General features: G+C 36.9%; 1 protein-coding gene across 4 annotated transcripts in view; it reads left to right on the top strand.

Moving 5' to 3' along the window:
• The first annotated feature begins 3368 nt into the window (after positions 1–3368).
• PBRM1 (polybromo 1) overlaps positions 3369–22497 on the top strand; it is a 63526-nt gene continuing 44397 nt past the window's right edge. For 3 of the 4 annotated variants that reach the window (XM_085302517.1, XM_085302514.1, XM_085302518.1), the window contains exons 1-11: positions 3369–3547; positions 4349–4446; positions 4988–5135; positions 7539–7682; positions 8150–8266; positions 8845–8913; positions 9100–9198; positions 10342–10427; positions 13078–13176; positions 14576–14667; positions 18940–19156. In XM_085302517.1, the coding sequence (XP_085158643.1) occupies positions 3407–3547; positions 4349–4446; positions 4988–5135; positions 7539–7682; positions 8150–8266; positions 8845–8913; positions 9100–9198; positions 10342–10427; positions 13078–13176; positions 14576–14667; positions 18940–19156 (1310 nt within the window). In that variant the 5' untranslated portion in view covers positions 3369–3406. The remainder of the gene's footprint in view (positions 3548–4348; positions 4447–4987; positions 5136–7538; positions 7683–8149; positions 8267–8844; positions 8914–9099; positions 9199–10341; positions 10428–13077; positions 13177–14575; positions 14668–18939; positions 19157–22497) is intronic. The other variant, XM_085302515.1, reaches the window with a different exon arrangement.

The following is a 22497-nucleotide window of genomic DNA, read 5'->3' as shown; positions in this document are numbered from 1 at the left end:
GTCACCCCCCGGCGCGGCCGCCGGCCTGGGCGCGGAGCCGCTCGTCCGAGCCGCCCCGCCGGGCCCCCTCGGTGTCCCCGTCCTCCCGCGTGGCGCACCGGGCGCGGGCTGCCCGGCCCGCTCCCGTAGGGGCACGAACCGAGCCCGGGCGCCGGCGGGGTGTTTTTGTTTGGCTCTGGCTGGCGGTAACGCCGCGCAAAGCCGACTCTTGCGAGCTGGGCGCAGGCAGCGGCCCCCCGGTGCGGTAAGCTATGTTCTCTGCCCGTTCTGCGTTTCTTGTCCCGGCGTTAATAAACAGATTGATACGCCGTGCCTCGAACTTCTTCACCTTTTAACTTTTATAGCGCCTGGTTGCTGCCATCCTCCTTCCCCTGTGTTGTGTTCGTGCAAAAACCCCGACCGTGTTTATCTTCCTCGGCCTTTTGCTGTGTTTACCACTACTTAGTGAATATTTTCATTGAAATGTGGGAGATGCCAGTAATCATAGATTACTTTCCTTGCACCTATTAGCGTTTTCTGGACAGTTTTTTTTCCTTTTTTTTTTCACTTGGAGGCAGAAAATTAAATGTGTGCTAGAATCTCATTGGCTTGTTTTAAGCATGTTATCTAAAATGCAAGTAGAAACTTTATTTGTTGGGGTTAGACTGGGTAATACATTCAATAATCAGCCTATTTATAGCCTTTCAGGAACAGCAGTGCTCCAGCCATTGTGGTATATATTAGTAATGGGTAAAGAGTATCTTACAGAGATGTCTGTGGTTATGTGACGTTTTTAGGGAGGGCGTGAGGAATTATTAAGAACCGACTCAAGCTGTTGTTTCACAGGAGATAGCCTGTTTGTAGCAGTGGAAATTCTTGATGCAACCAGCGAGACCTGTGAGCTAGCAGTTACATTGCAGAAAAAAGGTCTAGAAAACACGTTCTTAAGTAAACCAGAATACATTTCTGTGCATATTAGGATTACCAGTGTTTAGAGTAGTGGAGATCTAGAGAGAAGTTCACATTCTGGAACTTGATACTCATTATGAGTTTTATGCAAGCCTCTCGCTGAGTACTCATAATATTGTCCAGACTGTGATACAAGTTTTACTCAGGAAGATTTAACTAGAGGTGAAAAGGTTTTTGGAGGCTGCCTGCAGCATGGGTCATTGTCCCGATTCTCCAGGTGTGTCCTAACGTTTGTATGCGGCTGAAAGCCGCAAGGTGTGTGCTTCGGCAGTGAAAGTGGAGAAACCTGTGTGCAGTTTGCAGGCAGGCCATGGCTGGGGGTTCTGCAGATCTCCTTTAATGCAGGATGGAGTTTGACAGTACATCTCGGTTCGAGCGTAATCTAGAAATACTGTTTTCAGTAATCACTCCTGGTTTTCTTCACAACCAAGTGTTTGTATTTTCTGGCTGTCTCCACATCAGCACAAGCCTGGTGCTGGCCATTTGATACTGTAGTTGTCAGATAAAAGTCATAAGCAATGCCAAAAGCTACAGGCTGGTTGTTCCTACTTGAGACAAGTTGCCTACTAGTAAAGCACAAAGTTTCTCCATACATGCATGTTATGAAAATGTCTAGAATAGTTAATAGGAAAACAAATAATCTCTGCTTGGTTTTGTTTACAAACAGTAGTTATATGAATTAAATAAAGGTAATCTTATTTTGCCTTAAAACAATTTTGTACATTTTGCATGGAATTTATCAAAAAATCAGATTTAAAGACTGATTAGAAATTGAAGGAGGCATACCTTTAATGAAACTGTATGGACAGATATTTAATGTTTCTTGCTTATGAGGATAAAAAATCCAATTTGAAGACTTACAGAGCTTACATCATCACTAGAGAGACTAGTGTTTCTGGAACTTAAAATTTTCTTCTGATTATTATTGCTGTGCTACGCGACGTTCCTTAAGTTTTACTGCTGTCTTTTTTTTACTCTCAGGTCAAATACCGTTTCTATTTACTCCCTGCTCTGGCTGATGAATCATTGCCTTCCAAGTGGCTGTCCAATCTGTAATATGTCTTCAGAAACATTAGAAAAATGTATTTTTAATGTAAATGCTATAGAAATGCCTATGCAAAATTGCTTTGTAGAGTTTTTGTTAAACTAAAATTGAATAATAACGTTATTTTTCTTTCCTTCCTTTTCTGTCTTTTCTCACTTTATTTTGTAACTATTCCTCAATTTATTCTTTAATATTACTCTTTAATTATCTATTTACTCTCAATGTTCTTCAATCTTTCTTTCCTTTCTCTTGTCTTTCAGTTTTGACTGTACTAACACCATTGCTGATTTGATACTCTTAGAGTTTTACCTTCTCCCAGTATCTTAACTTGACCATCAGACACTATGAGGAGACTGGCTTTTCGAGGTGCTGGTTGTACTCTGGTAAATCTGGTAAATTATTGATTGTTTGTGCACCATTCTCTCCATTCGTCTGCCTTAGGCTTTTGCTTTTCTTTAGTTTAGCTGTTAATTACTCCTACCTCATTCTTACTCATCTCATTTGTGTGCTTGAAATTAATCCCGTCTGTAATATAAATGCTCTAATACAGTTATGTCATGCTGCCGTACCTTGTAAAAATCAGTTGAGTACTTCCTAGAAGAAATCCCTTGATTTGCTTAGAAAATGGGCTGTACCTGGAATAGATGGATCTATTCTGTCTTCAGGCTTTGAGACAGCTACAAATCAAGATATATTTATAATGTTATCACTAGGAATTGGGAAAGAGCCAACAACTTGCTCTGTAAATCACTGTTGTTGTTGGATGGCTATTCATTTGTTACTGTTCATGTTGATAAACAAAAAAAGCCTATAACCATAAAAAAGGAGGTAGCTTTTTTACTTCTTGATAATTGAGTGATTTGTCCTATACTTGAAGTGAGAGTCATGGGTGACGCAATGGCCCAGACCTTTTTTGTCCTGATTATAAAAGACAAGGTATTCAGTACCAGCTTGAAATTTATTTTGTCAATCATTCTCTCTCATTTATTTATTTATGGCATAGCATAGCATGATTTTCCATCAGAACTGAGCACAAATTTCTGTACAAGTTCCCTCCTTTATAACAGGGGTTCACACTTAATTATCATGCATGGGACGGGGAATCAAAGCGTAGATAGTTTAAGAAAGTATCTTCATTGCTCTGTTTGAGTCCTAGTCTTTCTGACATAGCTGTGGTCAGTGACAGTATAAATAGGACATACATAGGACAATTTTGATTACCCTTTATTGCTGTCAATTTTCAAGAAGCTGACTGGTGTTTAGAAACTGCTTAATTAAATTATAACATGTAGCAAATGTATGTGAGCCGTCCTAAAGCATTGTTGGATTAATCCTTAGCTCTTACCAGAGAGCTTGGATGCAATGCCATGAGTTTAAGAACATCTGTCTTCATTATAGAAGAAGTTGGATTCCATGGGTTCCAAGAGGCGAAGAGCCACCTCGCCTTCCAGCAGTGTCAGCGGAGGAGACTTTGATGATGGCCACCACTCCACAAATATACCAGGCCCAAGCAGAAAGAGGAGGAGACTTTCCAATCTCCCAACTGTGGATCCTGTTAGTACCTTTTTATTATGCACAGATTTTATCTTGGGAATACTGCATCCCTCTTTGGAAAGTCCTGAGTTAAAAGGGGGGTTGGCTCTCCCCATTGCATGGTCAAAGGTTCCAGTGCAGCCAGAGATTTGGTGTGCACAAGATGCACATTGGCACATGTGCAGTGGCTTGTCATGCCTTCAATCTGTTAATGCCCTGTCTAAGCTTTGTGTAGTATCTCATTCAGCTGTGGCTTGCTGTTCTTGTCTCCACAGTTTTGTCCTTCTCTTTCCCATTTTCCTTCTGCTGCCTTTGTTTCTTTTATTGCTGATTGTTTAAGCTGGTGAAAGGAGGTTGTAGAGATCTGAAGTCATGAAGTGCAGCAGTTGAGAGCTGTGGCTGAATAGCAAACGCAGAAAGAGATAAGTAGAGAAAGGCAAAGGCAGTGGTTGCTGGGATGTACAAAGTCTTTGTTGTGCCTTTGAGTTAGCAGTCTAATTTTAATTAATTGCAGTGCAGCAGAACACCTGTTGTTTTTGGTGTCTATAACTCAGGGAGAATAGCACTGAATTAATTTATTTTTGAATGTTTTACTTAATATTAGCATTGAAAGAAAGTTTCTTATATTAAAAAAAAATCCATAGCATCTGAGCATGTCAGATGTCATACTAACTTATGCAATGCACCAAGTTCTTCACACTTCTACTTTAGAGCACACTGTAAAACAGCATCTAGACTTTCTCATTGTAAGCAGGCCTTGATTTGTTACCTCCTTAAAATTTTCTTTTTATTTTTTTTAATCTTGTTGTTGTTGCATTTTAGATTGCTGTATGCCATGAACTTTACAACACGATCAGAGATTACAAAGACGAACAGGGCAGGCTCCTTTGTGAGCTTTTCATTAGGGCACCAAAACGAAGGTAAGGCCTAGTTCTTTTTAAGCTCAAAACAAAGATTTAATTGGGGAAAAATGGATATTAAGGAATACTTCACCAGCTTTTGGCTGTGAAAAATTTAAACCAGCTTTGCCACAGTCTCGCAACAATGTTTGACCTGGGTATTTGATGTTATTATTCAAAAGGGCATGCCAATATTGGGACCTGATTTTGGTCAAAAAAAAGAAAGAAAGAAAAGAAATACTGAATTTATTCAAAATGTTTCATGTGACAGCTGCCTAAAATTTCTGTCTCTTGGATTATAAAATAGTTCTTAGAAATGGTGGAATGAAATACTTAGGTCATTTCTTGGGAAGATTGGTAAGAAAGACATTTGAGAACGCAGTAGATGGAGGTTGAATTTTATCTTATACTCAGAAAATTGACATAAAGTAATAATAAATGCTTTCCAGTAGAATGCAGTCTATATCTTTTAGCTGTAACAAAAGTGTTTTGGAACACTTTATTTAGTCATAAGCCTGTATTCCAAAACTTGGAATAATGCCTGTTTTTGTCATAACAACAGAAATCAGCCAGATTATTATGAAGTGGTTTCTCAGCCAATTGATTTAATGAAAATCCAACAAAAACTAAAGATGGAGGAGTATGACGATGTGAATGTGCTGACTGCTGACTTCCAGCTGCTCTTTAACAACGCAAAGGCATACTATAAGGTGAGGAAAGTACATTTAAAGGCTAAAATTCATAGATTGTGAAAATGTTAGGTATATGTTCAAAATCTTCCTTGATTTAGCTAGAAACTTATTTTTAGTTGTTATGATCAGTAAGAGGGCATTACAGCAGCACATACTTACTGCAGTGGTTTGTACATTTTTCCACAATGTTGACCATATCTTTGTGAGATGTTTTACTTTGGTAATTTTTTATGGAAAAATATAAAAGATTGTGGTAGGTGTCTTTTGTGCTGTTTTCTGAAAGAGAGGTAGCGAGCAAAAATAGATAAAGGAGACATACATTGAGAAAACTATTATTCTATCATAATGTTCCCATTGAAGGAGATAAGTTGTTCTGTGTAACCTTTTGAAAAAGATATGTTTCTTTCCAAAAAAGAAGAACTTAATAACAAGGGTTCAATATGGCTGTTGAATCTTTCTCTTTTGTTGGCCATTTACTATAGTGGGAAAAAAAAAGGCACAGTGACTGTCATGGTCTGTGATCACTGATTGTGAGCACATGTGATTTTCATGTGTATTTCTTCAGAGGTGTAGGCCTCCCTTTGCTTCCTTCCCCTACGTGGGACCTCTGCTTTGTTTTAGGTGTTGACAATTTTTATCTCAGTTGCCTTAAGGGAAAAATAGAGCAAGTTATTTTAATGAAAAATTATGTTAAATACATAAAATAATGGGATTTTATTTTATAACTGAGATTATATAGCAAATCTAAAACCTAGCTGCTAATATTTCCTTTATTATGTCTCTAGTTTCGGAGATGATCCAAATTAGTGCTTTCTGAATAGCCCACCCATCGTGACTAAGTGATACTCAGAAAAACAATGGTTATTTTGCGTATAGGTTTGTGTATGCAGATAGCATTTTTGGATTTATGCATTAATGGATTTACACATTTTGGTTATGGTACAAAAGACACAATTCATCCTGTACTCCTGAAGCTTTGCAAGGCATTTACTTGCCCCATAATGTTGAATTTTCTTCTGTTTTCTGCATGGAGGAGAAAGAATTGATGGCAGGAAAGGGTGATTAGAAAGTTACAAAATATGTACTGCCTTTGCCTATAGAATACTAGGTTCAGAGTTATGCCTGTATCTAATGAAAGTCTTGCCTATGACATAGGAAATTGTAGCTATTTTTCTAGCGTATAGGAATGTTACTGATATTTTCAGGAGAAATACGGTGTTATGAGCTGAAGGTGTGATACACAAACATAACCTCATCTCTTTTCATCTTTTACCTTACCACATAGTGTCAGTGATGTGTTTGAAACAGGAAAGGCTAATTCATTGTTAAGGCCTTCATTGCAGCAGGTGCATTATTGGTGATGTTGTACTAGAAGGGAAACCTTCAGTGCTTTAGTATTTCGGTTATTCTGGCTCGATTCAAGTTTTGCACTTCTGAGCACCTTGTGTTAATAAGGAAGGGAACACAAGGAGAACACAATACCCTTTAAGTCCTTTCCTCATACCTAATACCTGGTCTAATGTCTTGAGAATATTTAAGCAAAACAAGGTAAGCTTAAAAATAATTTTTCTGTTGTTTTTTTTTCATTTGTATTACAAATTGCCAGAGATGGAGAGAGTAAAGGAGAAAGAGCATAATAAACAGTAATAAGCTGACATATCTGCAGGAATACCTGAAATAGAGGTGGAGTGACTGAGGAAAGAGAAAGAAAAATACGAGAGTGGAAAAGCACACTGGGATTGTTTTTAAGTAGGAATGTTAACAGGCACATGCTTATCTCCTGCTACCAAGTCTATATGTATAAAACTTAATTTGCTATCTAATCATTTGACGTCTTCCCAAAGGTAGATATAGAGGTGTACCTTGGTGGCAGCATGCCGTCAGGTTCTCTGGAAATTCAGTTTAATGCTGAATTATGGAAGAATGTAAATTATTGCAGTACTGTCAAAGATATCTACACATTTATTGGCATTCTTGTCCTGTAGAAATTAACTTAAAAGTGCCCTACAGTGGCAGCAGTGCTGGCTTAAATCGTGTTTCTGGCATACTGATGGATAGTCTGTTTTAAATATCAGTAATCACTATTGATATTTAAATTTGTTGATATTGCTGCAACAAACCTAGCAGTCTCTCCAGATTCATTTAATATGCTTGTCCAAGCCTCAACGCAAGTAGTTTCATTACTGAGTTTTCCGGGAGACTTGCATGTTTTGGACTGATAGAAGATGTATTTTCTAGTGCTTGTTACCATTCTTAACATCTCTTTGTTGAAGAACCAGTAATTTCCCCATTTTCTATTATTTATTTTAATACATTTAAATTTAATACATTTCAACTAAGAATTTATACATGCACTTCAAGTAAGAAAAGTCAGGATTTTTAAGAAGATTTTAAAGTACGGTGCTTGCTTTCCTTTTGCAGCCGGATTCTCCTGAATATAAAGCTGCCTGCAAGCTATGGGAATTGTATTTGCGCACAAAAAATGAATTTGTTCAAAAAGGAGATGCTGAGGAGGAGGAGGAAGATGAGGAAGGACATGACAATCAAGGCACAAATTCTGAATTGGTAAGTGTAGATGTGATTCTGGTTCAGTTGTGGTTAATAATAAATATGTGCTTCATATCATGCCAACTTTGAGGTCTGATGCAAGGAAGCTTCATGAATAATGAGAATAATGAGATTGTTTTCCAGTGTGGCATCCATTTGGTTAATGCAGCTATTCCTAGACTGTTTTGTAAGCTGATAAGATAATAGAAAATTTGGGCCTTTCTCAATTTTATGTGCAATTGGGAAGCATATCTGCAGTAATTTTGACAATTTTATCCTAGCAGTGTAATGTACATCTAGCAGTATGCAGTACAAATCTGATACTAGATTTTTCTCACGTGCATTACCTAAGTGCTTTATGCACATATCTGTTACAGCTGATTTTTGCTGTCTTTTAAAAATAAATTCATATAAGTACAGTGTAAATTTAAGTACTCTGCTATGACTGTTATTAGAGCTTCTTGTGTTTTCATTTCTTCTGTTAGTCATCTCCAGGTTACCTGAAGGAGATTCTTGAACAGCTTCTTGAAGCTGTAGCTGTCGCCACAAACCCATCAGGTCGCCTCATAAGTGAACTATTTCAGAAACTTCCTTCTAAAGTGGTGGGTATTTTTATAATACTGGTTATGTTCCAAGTTTGGAATCTGGAAATCTGTAAAACTGATGTTATGCACTGACTGTGTTGCCCACACTCGGAATGTGGTTCTTCATTACGGTCTCACCAGTGGCAAACTCCAGCTGTTCTTTGAGCTTCCTTCCTTTGCTCTTAGCCACTAATTCCTAGTAGGCTGGGGAACCAGCCTGTGCAGGCTGGTGCTTGCCAGTTACATTGATTGAGGTTTTCTGACTGGGTGTGTTTTTAATCTTTTTTAAATCTGGCTGATTTCACTCTTCTGGTTTAGAGCATGGCATAGAAAATTTAGCAAACAAAATGAACGCAGTACTGTCAAGATCATCACCAGGCATTTTGCTTTTAGTCAGAATTGTTCCTTTATGTTAGTTTGTTGAGGAATTACCCTTGCACATATCTGTCTTATGATCTAGTCTCCTGAATTAAACCTATGTTTATGAAGCTTATGCTGTTCTTCTCATTTACAGTTCATCTTGAATAATAGCTCATGCAGTGATTTATATGACACTTGTGACTGTTTATAGTAATATATACATTTTTGTTTTCCAGCAATATCCAGATTATTATGCAATAATAAAAGAGCCCATAGATCTTAAAACAATTGCCCAAAGGATACAGGTACTGTATGAGCATGTTAATATGTCATAGCTTTCTTTTTCTAATAAATTTATCCAGATACTTATCTGGCACCTAAATATGTTCTGCTTATTCTGTATGAATTCCATTTGCTCTTCACTATTGATTTCATTCTCATGCTGTCTGCAGATTACCACTCTAAGCCATTCTGTTTTTTTTGTTGTACAGAATGGAACTTACAAAAGCATTCATGCAATGGCCAAGGATATAGATCTTCTAGCAAAGAATGCCAAAACGTACAATGAACCTGGATCACAAGTATTCAAGGTTAGTTTCACTTATTTATAGGTAAGTAAGGGTTCAGATTTTATTTACTACTTTATATGCTGGTAGATCACTGAATGAGTTTTTTGTATAAGGTCCTGAAGACTTTGTTTTTAATAAATGGCAATTAATGTCTCTTCCTTTTTTATTTTATATTTCTTTTAGTAATACTGGGGTATATGCAAGATTTTTTCCTTGAGGTACATGATTTTGTCCAATTAAATTTTATCTCATAGGATATGAGTTATATAATTTTTTTGAAGAATGGATGATCTTTTACTTGTGATTGAAGTTGATATGTCTGAAGCTACAGGTTCAAATGTTAGTGTTAGGAGTCAACTGTCATTGCTTTCCAGATTGCAGGAACAGTTCATGGCTTTCATCCATATCCACCGACTTGAAAGCTGAAGTCATACTTTCTTTACGTAGTTTTTAAAGATCGCCTTCCTTTTAGCCATTTTTTTGTGATCAAAATGCACCACCTCTATTTTTCATTCTCACCAGCATTTTGGATGCAAAAGATCATATTACTGTTTTCATGTCCTCTGGAAATAAGAGAAACTTAGTGAATAATTCCATTGTGTATGTGATTTTTACAGGTGTTGTAGTGAGAGACCTTGTGTATGCATAATATTTTTATGTCATTGGTTCTTGGACTTTTCCAGCTGCACTGCAGTCTGAGGTGTAGTTTCAATTCCTAGCAACATTACTGTTATAATCTCACTCAAAACTTGTAATCTCTATTTTGTGAGCTGTTATTCTGAGTATCAAAGCCACTGGTATAGAAGATGAAAGAGTTTTTTAAAGTGTGGTGATGGTAGTAACATTCTTCCTTGAAGAGACATAGAAATTCATCTACCTGTTTAATTCAAAGTGATATTTATGTGTGTTTGTAAATTGTAGATTTTTTTTAAGGATATGACAAATAATATGCTCAAAGCTGCTCAATTTTTCTATTTGGTTTTTATAACCACTGTAGATGTATTATTAAGGCAGACTTTGTTCTTTACTTTTTCTCATACAAAACTTTTTTATCTAGGATGTAGATCAAACCTTTTTTGTTGTTATTTTTTTGAGTATATTTACCTAAGTATAAAACGATTCATTTTCAACTTTAAACAAAAAAAATTTTCTTTTAATTAACAGGATGCAAATGCGATTAAAAAAATATTTAATATGAAAAAGGCTGAAATTGAACACAGTGAGTTGGCCAAGTCAAGTCTCCGAATCAGGTACTGCAAATAAAGTTCTGCTTAGAATCTCATATGAGAATCTCTATAGACATTCCCTAAATTTTGCTGTGGAGAATCTACTGGAAAATAATTGCTTGAAAATTCTTTATTATGGTTTTAAAAGTTATAAACCATACAAATAGTTTTTAGAAGGATACTTTTTTCCAGAATGCTTCTGTGGTAAAATATTTGTGGTATATTTGGTGATGAAAATAGCATGTCAGTGGATCTTTTATAATTTAAGCTATGACCAGCTTTCACTAAATGTATTTATAAGAAAGAGCAGAAAAGTCATAATTAGGAACAAGGTGCTTTTGCTTTGCTTTGCTTTACAAAAAACGTTGAGTATTGTTGAATCTTACTAGGAGCTGTGTGTGCCTAGTGTGTGTATTTCTTTGAGTTCACAGTTAATTAGTGAGGGACAGAAACAAGGAACAAGGCTGCAGGCCACAGATGTGTGGAGGGAAGTCCATGTTACACAAACTTTTGTTTGAAAACCAATTCTAGCTATGGAAAGAGATAGAAGATCTGGGCTTGCAAATCACTGGAGCACAGATTTGGTCTTGAACAGGAGGATATAAAACACCATTGATCATTGTATTTGTTTCATGGAGTGACTTCAGTTGGGAAATAGCGTTTTCTTCCTGTCAAAATCTGTACTGCACAGGGAAGCAATGCAGTCATTTTAGAGGAATTTCTTATCAGAGATACAAAGGGATTTATTCTTGTAAAAACTCTTACTTATGAGTAATATTGAAAAGGAAGTTTAAGTATTATTTGCCTGCATGATCCCTGTTATTAAAAAACAAACAAACAAACAAACAAACAACCTTTTCCAAGTCTCCAAAGTTGCGAAGGAGTTACAGGCTCTTTTACAGTGGAGTTTGGTACTGAAAGATAAATCCTGTTGATCTCCAACAAAGGTCTGTATGATACAACAGAGAACATACAAACAAATAATTTTATTTTATTAGTATTATTTTACTGAAAGGCAGTTTAAAATTATTTTTGTCTGAGAAGTGTTTTAGATGGTGGTGATATTAAAAGTAATAGCAGAGATTATTATTAGTGTAAGATGTGAAAGTTACCTGCTTGATTTTTACTATTTGGTACTTTGACGCATTCAAAGTATGCAGTTGTTCGTCTTTGTTTCATTTGTTTGATGACGGTTTGCTTTCTATGTTTGGGTGAATCATTCTTGCAGCTATAGTATTGAGAAAAACACTTCATAAAACAGGAAAATATAAAAGCAGAACTACTGTTAAGGAGTAATTCTTGATGTGTCTTCTAGTGATTTTCCTTCTTAAAAGTGTGTGTAGTGTCAGAAGACCTTGATTCTAGAAACACCTAATATGTGTGTGTAACTGCTTTGAAGTAACAATAATTACATATGGGTACAAGAGTGTTCTATGCAAGGTGATTTTTCTGGTTACATTGGACAACTGATGAAGATCAGGACATCACAAGCATGTCTTGTGCCTAGTTTTGAGATTTTTAACTATTATTCTTCAAAATAAAGTTGTTTGCATAAAAAGGGATGACAGGTAATCCCACAGATATTTGTTAGTTGAATTGCTCTCTTGTACTGCCAACCCATCTCCACTTCTCAGCTACTTTATTCTAACATATTCCCATATGTTCTTGATAAAGCTACAAGGCCAGAAGTGGTCCTAATGACAGAATAATTTGACAGCTCCTGTCCTTGTTTCTGTAACTTGGCAAAAATATTTGTTGTGCCTGAGGCAAGCTGCAATAATATTAAGCTGTTTGCTTTCAGCGCAAAAAAATCTTGAAGAGAGGAAAAACCTACTAAAACCAAACCTTTCACCTGCTGTTCTGAAGCGTTTTGCTGGTTGCTTTTTTAGTGAACCGTAATTCTTTTTTTTTCCTGCTTAATCCATATCACAGAATCATTAGTTTTGATTTAAATTCATAACTGCTTAATTATCTCAGCAGGGAGTCCGCTTTACCTATTGCTGATTTTTGGTAGAACACCTCCATAAGTTCATTTGAAGTTCACTTAACTGTATTTGTTTTCTGAATATTCATCTGTTTGTCATTGATAGATCAGGCTCAACTTTGTTATGGTGCTGCTAACCAAAGTCCTACAACCATGTCACCTCTTGTGTCAAAAATAATCTTACTCTTTATGTTGCAAAGTTCTTTGTATGCTCTATCATACTAAATTTCTCTTGCTGGTGCATTTAACTGTCCTCCCTTAAATAAGATGACCAAAATGAAGTTACTTGATAGTATGTACCGTCAAGCAACTTGACAATGATTATGTGAAGTACTGATAAAACATGATTTGATCTGTATGATTAACTTTATCCCGATGCTAAGAAACATTTTGTTGGCTACTTTCTCTGCTATTGTATGCTGAACTGTATGTGTAGCTGTTAATTCCCTCAATCTACATGTTACTTTTCTCTGACTTTATTTTAAAAAAATCAATATTAAAATTCTAGGGCATTAAATGTATCTTACAGTGTTACTTTTAGCTTTATAACATTTTATATCTGTCTCTGAGCCCTTTGTCTGATCTATCAAAATAATTCCATAAAGAGCTACACCCTCGCTCTGTCTTTTCTTGGGTCTAAGGTGGGCCTCTTTTTTTCCCCTTTCCTTGGCTTGTCTCTTCTGCCCTAAGGACTCCATCAAATTTGACTGCTTCCAAGCTGACAGGTCCTTCCTCACAGGGTAAAGGCAGTGTTGGCGATGAGAGAAATTCTGCTAACAAATATTATCGGTAAGTAAATTGTGGACCTGGAGAAGAAGCTGGCTCATCATCATATGGAAATACTGAAATTTAAGGGTTTTTCTTAGTTGCAAGTGTTCTTTAATTATCAATATTGACTTAAATACTTCTAAGATTTCAAATATATTTTAATATGTGTTAAGTATGGCTCAAAAGGTACTTTTTCTTAAGTACTCTTCCGTATTTAATTTTATATTTGACATTTCAAAAAATCCTGTTGTTAAATACTCCATATGTAATCATTTCCCCAGAAACATTCTGAAGAGCAGTATGTTAGACTTCATAACAAAATAAGGCATGTGAAATGTAGTATAAATCCAGAGGAATTATGTTTTGAGGTTGAAAAGAAACAGTAAATAGGACTAAGTAATTAAGAGATGGAAAGCAGAAACGGATAAAGCCTGTAAACAAAAAATACTGGATTTAGGACACATTTAAAACAGACTTACTTGGTTAACTGGATTACCAGAGGCTTCCTGCTTTGTGCTTTCATTCGTCAGTTGAGAATTTAGGTACCTAGCAGAGGGCTGGTCTTTCTGGGCCTTAGAAACAGTACCTACTGTTTCCTAATTCCCCATTTGTATATTCAGAAAACATAGTTTACTGTTAAGCAGCAAGACTCTTTAAGGTGTTGAGTGTTTGTACAGAGCTGCTGTTGGTTTAACCAACCCGTCTGCTTTTTCCTAGTTTTACCTGTGCTCCCGCAGGGCAAGGTTTAGGGTGTAGATGCTTAGGGAACCGATCTAGTGAAAAAGCAAAGATTGCCTGGCACAGCCTAAGCTGTAGGTGTGAAATGCCGTACCTCAGGTTTGGGGCAAGGGGAGGAAAGAGAGAAGCTGGTCTTTGTGAAACCCTAGTTGGTGTGCATGCTGGTTTTCTCACTTGGAAAATCCCGGAAACTCTCGCAACCGGGATATTCTGTCCTGAAAACACACTAAGTGGAAAGGGAGGAAAGGGAGAAGCTGGCATGTGTAGCTTACAGCATGCTGCACTTCTTCACGTAGACAAATCTCGGTAAAGTGAGACAAAATAAAGTTGTTATTTGTGAGGAACTTGTTATCGTTTTGCTCCCCCCTCCCATGATGATTCAAATACTTGTGTGTTCAGAATAGGATGGAAGATAGCTTAAACTCTAGCTTTCTGATCATGTGTTTTTTCCATTTGATGGGTCACTTCTTAAAATGGAGATGGTCTCATGGATTGCTAAGTTTTCCTTGCTAACTCTCTAGTTTCTTCTTGGGCAGTCGTGTCTGTTTTCCTGATAATGATTTTGGAGACCGCTGTCATGAACTTCACTTGTTTGCTTATATTCTCTGGATGGCTGTTAACTGTGGTTTGATAATGACAATAATTTCGGTTAATTTTTAATTTTTTTCCATGTCTTATATAGTAACAAAAGATCAGCCCAAGGGGATCGTTTATCAGCAATAACCATGGCATTGCAATATGGATCAGAAAGTGATGAGGATGCGGCTTTGGCTGGTAGGAACTAAAATGCAATTTGGGGTTTTTCCTTTGTTTATTCCCCCCCCCCTTAATTAAAATATCTGGAGTAAGCAGAACAGTAGAATTGCTGATCTAGTCAGCTGTCTTTGTTTTCTTTTCAGAAATCACCTTGTAAATTTCTATTAAATCTGGTCCCTGTTTTCTCTATGTAGGAATTTGTAAATGTACAGCTGGTAAAATAGGGTAGGACAAATTTCCTCACTTGTTTTGAATTTATTGTGTATGTTTCCAACTATACTCGTCCAAGCTTTGGGAACCTGTTGCTTGTTTTTATTCCTTCTAGTGTGAAACAGAATAGGAGACACTGGGTGCTTCTTGTTGGAAAAGAGAGATTTACTGCAGTTGTTAGAGAGATCTCATTTGAGCTCACTCGCTCCTGTTTACTCTCTGTTGTGTGCTATTAGGTCTTAAAATTACCTGGCAGGTTTTATTTTTTTTCTAAGTGAGGTATGAAAATGGGCCAGATCAACTATTTCTAAATTAAATTCTACAGGTTACCTTCTAAATTTGGATTTTGTGATTGTTATATTCTCATAACATTCTTGCATACATCTCAGAGAAGGTTTTTGAAATGTTTTAAATACATATAGCATGTGCTTTTTGTTTAAATTATTTTTGTATTCATGTGAAACTAGAAATCTCTTCAGTATGTATTACGGAGATTTATTTCGTATCCCATAAGAAGTTTGTGTGCACCGTTGTCTTCCAGGGGATGGATTGTATGCTGTGTAATTTTGAAATGTTTTACATGTTGCTGTGAGCAAAAATATTTTTATTCCTGGATAGCCCAAACTTCCATTATGACTTCAGAACAGCTACTTTCTTGGGAGATGTGGGAAATACTTATTATCTTGGTTCAGCATGATTATTAGTTGCTGTTTTTGCACACTGTAATTCTGTCAAAACACATAGTTTTTTGTTTTTGTTTTTTTTTTTGTTTGTTTTTTTACATCCTTGTGTTTTTAAATTCTTGAATTGATTTAACCACCTTCAGGGGCCACCTTTGCTATAGATACTATCATTCTGACAAGGCTTTTGGTGGGCAGCTGAGATTTTTGATCTGTTGGCTGACTTCTGTCACCCTTAAGATTTTCTGTGCCTCTGATATACTGCTTGGATCTCTCTGTTTTCAATCTCCAGATGGGATGGATTTTCATTTAAAGCAAATAGTCTTTTAGTTATTCTGCTATGTCTTATTTTTTTCTCTCTCCCCTCCTCTTTTCCTCTAACACTCATCCAAATGAGAACCAGGCTGCATAACTGAACATTAAGAAAACTTTCACCTTCTTCATACAGAGAACATGTATATGTCTTTGTGAGCTGCTTTGGTTGCAGCAGTCACTTGTGCAATGAGCAATGTCTGTTCTCAACTCGGAGTTTATCCCTTGTGGTTTCAGAGGGTGTCGTGGTACTAGTGGAGCTTGCTGAGGATTTCCAGTTCAAGCATACTATGACCTGAGCAGCTTCTGTAGCTTTCTTGCAAGTTATCCTTGCTGTAAATCTATAAAGACTTATTCTTGTAAAATGAAGGACTTATTTTAAATAAAAACTGGATGCTGCTTTTGGCAAGCTTGTACTAGAAGCTGTCCGGTTAGGCTCTGAGCATCCATCGTTGTCTAGGTGCTCTGGGACCACAAAAGAGAGGCAGCGTTTGAAGCAAGTTGCTTGCTGACTAAGGATTATTTTCTTACAGATATGTTCATATACTTCTCACGCTGCTGCTTTCCTATCTCATCATTGCATAAGAGTATTTGTATGTAGTAAGTCCAACTGTGTCGGACAGTATAGTTGAGTTCCAGTTGTACAGTAAATGACTTCCTCCTTTTGCGGTAAAGTCAATTTAGCATCAGTTCATTATGAAGCTGTTGCTATATTAGGAAGCAGTCACAGCATAGTGGGATGAAAAGTGAGAAATACATTTTGTTTGGGACCGTTGAATGGTGTATATTTTGTGGTTATGGTTTACCATGTATTTTTTTTCCTGTACCTGCTAACTGTAGATATGGGTAGCAGCTGCATGAAAGGAGAATAACTGACTATTACTCTGCGCTGCTAGCCTGTTCTTGATGGGGATATGAGACCTCAGGCTACTGATTGTTAAAGAATCTGTGTTCTTGCGTTAGGATGTAGGTTCTCTATCTTTCTGCTGATTTGAATAATACATTCTTCTTCAGTTCTTAAGATAACAGATCTTATATTAGAAGAGCATTACCATTTTCTGAGCATGTAAGAATAAATATTGGTTGGCTTGTCACTTTTAAAGAAAAGGTGCAATAATGTTTTTATCTATATTATGGTATTACATAAACACTTTCCTTCTAGTGACTATTTAATTTGTTTAGATCTTATTTGGGGAAACAGTCTTGTATTCTATGTTTAAATTTAATCATATGAAGTACATTTCTCATTTAGGGAATTGAACTGCTTGCATACATTACATTTCTTAGAATATTAGCACACTTTTACTGGTTATTTTTTCTCTTTAATAAAAACAAGACCTACTTTTTCAGCTTCTGTTTCTTTGTTTTCAGTAGAGCAATCAGAGATACGAATTTCTTGAGTAAAGGAAACAAAGACAGTATTTGGTTGTGTAATCTATTTTGGAAAATTAGCTATTAGCATTCTTTTATCCATTAGCATTTATTTCCATATTCAGTATGACATGCTAGGCACAGGAAAATACTGTGCTACTTCCAGTCTTTTGTTTCTACCGGGTTATTGTCTAGCTCCTACTCTGGAGGCTACCACGTAGTAGACGTCAGCCTACTATTACGTGCTGTTTGAAATACAGGAATATTTTCAGGATAATTTTGCATGTTTTCTCTAAATCGATAATGATCATCTTTGTAACGTGTTTGCGTGTCTACTGAGGTCTGCTTGTCTTTTAGGTTGCCTCTAATTTAGCTTGCATCTAATTTTTCTGGTAAGTCTCACACTCGCGTAGATCTGCAGCGTCAGGTTGCAGAGGGAAAATAGTAGTACTGTGTTATTATGTGGTCAGAATGTCCTTTGGCTTGCCATCATTTCAATACATCCTTACTGAACATGAGTAGAAAATTTGAAGTGTTGCCAGCTTCTACTGAGCAATAATGGAAACGCTAACTGGAAATTTGGCATGAGTATTATTAGAGAACTCTTTTGTGTATCTGAATTATCCAGTGTGTCATGTACCAGCTTTCCTTCAAACTGTAATTCGTAAGAGAGGAGAAGAGGTGGCTAATGTAACTATAATATTTAACTGTGCAAAAGTGCGTAAAATTTATACGTTATGCTTGTCTGCAGGGTACAATTTACGCCTGTTGTATTACTGAGAAGAGTCGAAGGGGACTTGGCCATTCGTTCTTCTCCATTCTGTATTTCTGCTACCAGAGTCTTTTCATCCCTTCTGCATTTTTGTTCATGTAATGCTTCTCCTACTTGCAGTAAATGGTTTTTCTTCATAGCACCTCTTTCATTCGTCTTAATCCTGAAGCATAATATCTTTCTTATCTTAAAGTGGAAAAGTCTGCTATAAAGTCTATACATGATTTATTATAAAATGTTTATGCTAATTATATAATATTTATTTCTCCTTCCCTCTGCTCCATGTTAGAGGTGGATCTTCATGCTGTAGTCTCATTTTTTTTCTGCTAAGAAAAATTACAATATGATTAATAGGCTTTGAAGGATTATAGATGTTTTAAAGTCACCTTTTATATATTTAAGCAAAAAGCCATTTTTCATTCAATCATTTTGTTTAACTTGCTAAGCATCTTTGAAAACTCTAGACATGGTTTATCAATTCCTATTCTTGGAGTGAATTCCTAGGAAGATGGCAGAATAGCAGTAGTTCACTATACAAATGTTTTTGGCATTTGGTGCGAGTACTGGGTAAATAAGTAGATGGATGTTTTATAGGAGGTGTGTGTTTGAGTAGTCCTATTACATAGCCTCATACATGAATAATTCTCAGCACTTCTGTGTATAGGTGGCAAGGGTGTGTAGTACCAGTGACTGAAGTCTCATCTGACAAGCTTGCAGTCTAGATGAAGAGCTTTTTGGCCAGCTTGAGGCTATCGAGGCACAGCTGTTTGAGATGTCCTTTCCTAAAATACAAATCTGACTATTCCAGAGAGTGACTGAGCCCTCTCATTTGAGGGGATAGCATTTTGTTCTGTTTAGTTCTTTGTTCATTTGAAAAGTCAAACAGAAAAACCCTGCTTGGGCTTGCCCTGCTGAGAGTTTTCCATTTTCCTTTCTTTTGTGCAGCTGCTGCTCGTTACGAAGAAGGAGAGTCTGAAGCTGAGAGCATTACTTCCTTCATGGATACTTCTAATCCTCTTTATCAGCTTTATGATACAGTTAGAAGTTGCCGAAATAATCAGGGCCAGCTCATATCTGAACCCTTTTTTCATTTGCCCTCCAAGAAAAAGTATCCTGATTATTACCAGCAAATTAAAACACCTATTTCATTGCAGCAGATCAGGTAAGAAAACAAAATGCAAGCTACATTTGGTGGGAGACTATTCATGAGTGTTTTTTTACTTCCATAATCCTATATTGTTGATATCTATGCAGTATATATTATCTTTCTTGTATACTTTGTTGCTTCTTGTTTCAAGTCAGTCTGTAGCAGTCTTGTGATCACTTTTCGTAGGTGATTGCCATTGGGTTTATAATCCTTGACATTTAATTTGTAATGTGTCTGGATGTTGAATAGTTCTGAAGTCTTAGATGGGCAGCAGAGGTAAAGCTTCTGCATAGCCCCACACTATTATCTTTTCTTGGCCCTGATAGCTACCTGTTTGTTATCCTGTTTTGTAAATTAATTATCTTCAGCAATGCACATTCTGGAACAGTTGTTGGGATTAAATTTCTCTTTCTTCTAGGCCACAGTTTAACTTTGAAGAATGGTTGTTGTTATTCATGATGTCTGCAGTGGAGTGCTAAAGCAGTACAGCATTCATAAATCTGTGAACTATCAAAGATTCATCAACTGCCAGAAGGCATTTGTTAGATAAAAACCTGAGTAAAAAGAGCAGTGAGCAGTATCTTTATTCAGTGAGCAGTTAGCAGTATCTTTATTCAGTGATATAAGATAAGCTAATCTAATACAGCTGCTTGTCAGAGCCTTGAATGCATTTAATAGGCCTTAGTGACCCGGACCAGACTCAGCCCAAGGTCTCTGCCTACACCCTTTGCCCAGGGGCCTAGGAGCCCTGTTTAAGCTGACAATACTTTAATGGGCTAAAGCATGTCTTGATTCTTCCTGTATAGCGTTCTGTTAAAACCTCTTCCTTTAGGAAAAACTGCCCTATTAGCCTATCGTCTAAATGGTGGTGGAAACAGAAGTCTGTAGAAGAGGCCTTGACAGTGCTTGGTAAAGCAGTGATCCTGCTTTCCTTGCGACTGGAAGGTCCTGTTTGCCTGAGTGGGTGAGGATCAGGCCCTAGTACTGTCAGTGTGTCCGTAATCCACTGTAATACGTAGTTCCGTGAATTTCAGTTACTCCGTGATAGGATGTGCTCGGCTCGGTGTGGTTGTGGAATAAGCAGTGCCTTTGTTAAACCAGAACGTAACAAAGCTTAGTTTTTACCTATCCAAGGGCTTTATGCAGGTGCTCAGGAGCAAATAATGTAAATGCGGCGCTGATTATCATCAGTAACTTTAGAAATTTTCTTTGTTACATGTTTCAGTACAGCTGTTTCAGCTGTTGGTTTGGCAAAGCATCTTTTACTAGAAGAAGAGCAAAACATACTTGAAGGAAAAAAGATGAAAGCAGTGACTGTTTTCAGGGAGCTTTTTGTCTGAAGGCAGCAAAGGGTGTCAGCTCTAAAATGCGTATACAGATTTGATTGGGAGACCTTGCTTTGAAAATGTACTTGATACCAGTTGTAAGACAGATAATTTGCCCATAGGAAGGCAGCTGTGTTTCTGCTTCTCTTAAAAATAGGCAGAATACACCTGGCTAATTGAGTAGTACAGAAATGGCGCTCAAATATATAAAGCACATTAGAAAAAGATGACTTTTTCTCACTGCCTGAGGGCTTAGAGAATAGAAAAGCACAGTCAGTCTTTTTGGAAATACTGTTTATAGCTCCTAAGTTAAAGTGCAGTATTCTTAAGTCTGCCTTGTTTTAGCAAACATCTAGATACCTAAAATTCAGTTACTGTTTAAATCACCACATAATCTTTACCTTTAGTTATGACTAAAAAGCCTTTAAATCATGCATGTATATGCGTAATTGATGTACTTTAGGGAAATCTGAAGCACGTGTGGTTTTACTGATGTTTCAAACATATCTTTAGGTATTCAAAACATTGCTATTCTTTAGTGTGTGTGTGTGTGTGTGTTGGGGTAAGGGGATGTATGTTTGTTTTGTGAAATATGTGTGCAAAGAGTATGTATTCTGTTCACAGATGGAGATGGAAAAGTTAAGTGTCCTAGTGAAAAGCTGAAGGTGGTAGAGTCAAGCCTTGAGCTCCAGAGTCCTCTCCGTCCCTGCTTTGGCAGCTGCATAGTGAGGTTATACTGCCAGAGCAGGCTGCGAATGTGTGGCCAAGCTGATTCCAGACTCTTTTTGAATATGGGAGGTAATCCTGCAGATGGTGTTAGTTTCCTGCTAGTTTCATCCCAGCTTGCTCTTTTGAAAAACTGTGCTTGTCTCCTTTTTAGAAGAGAGTCTTAAATTGGTGCTGAGATGGCATCGTTGGAGGAAGGTGTTTTCTGTTCAGACTGCTTTCAACAGTGTGGAGGTACCAGGTGCAAACAAATCAAACAGCACAAAAGACAGCTGTGAGGAAAAGAATATATAGTATTTTAAAGGAAAGGCATGGCACTGACAGGGTTCTGACTTTCAGGGGTGGTTGAAGTGCATGGTGTGGAGGTTACTCTGTGAACATAGAGCTGCCAGCTAAAGGTCATTCTGTCATTAAGCAACTGGAGGAATAGTCAGGAAGTAATGTAGGAACACGCAGAATGTGCTCCGTTATCCAATACAAGTGCTAGATCCCTTACAAGAACCGCTCTTTTTATTAAATTTTGCAGGATTATTAAGTACGATCCCGAAGGCAAATGATATCCTACTGAACATCTACCTGTGACCTAAGAATCTAAGCTTTGCATTCCAGTGCAGTGCAGTGTGCTGAAGTTCTCCTGTAACTCTGATTTGTGGTGACTCTTGTTGCCTGTACATTAATTATGAAAGTAGAATTTACAATAATTATGATCATCTAGTCAAGCCCATTTTGCTCTGTAATTTAAATCCTTCTGGTAATACAGCAAATAAAGTGAAACTTGTCTTGAAATAATGGAGGCTACCATCTGGGTTAGATCTGAATGCTTTACGTAGCAAACGCTTTTTTACAACAGATTAAGCTCTTGGCAAAATAACTTCTTAATAAAACCTTAACTTAAAAGATAATTTTTCATTATTATATTGACTTTGAGAAAACGATGTCACTATATTAGTTTGCTTTATTTATGAATGAACCAACTAGGAGAATAGCCCCTGGAGAGAAAATTGTTTTACAAGATTTGTTGAATGTTGAACCTTTCTGTAATCTTCTGACTATATAGATATGTTTCCTACCTTAGTAAATATTTCTGTTGCGTGGATGCACGCGATCCTTGTAAAATCACAGGTTCAAGTTGAACAAGGTTATGAAAATACTTTATAAAGATAAGATTCTCATTCTTAAATTGGGCATTTGTCAAATGTTTTTCTGCATGCGTTCTCTGTCACTCTGTTTTTTGTTTTGTTTTTTGTTTTTGCTTTATTTTTCCAAAGAGACTGAAGTGGCACTGCACAATTTCTGAGCAAGAAG

Source organism: Rhea americana, unplaced genomic scaffold (assembly GCF_003343005.1).
Source record: "Rhea americana isolate MKP2758 unplaced genomic scaffold, rheAme1 scaffold_19, whole genome shotgun sequence".
Lineage (NCBI taxonomy): Eukaryota > Metazoa > Chordata > Aves > Rheiformes > Rheidae > Rhea > Rhea americana.
Note: the sequence above shows the minus strand (reverse complement) of the source record. Positions and strands in the feature narration are given on the sequence as shown.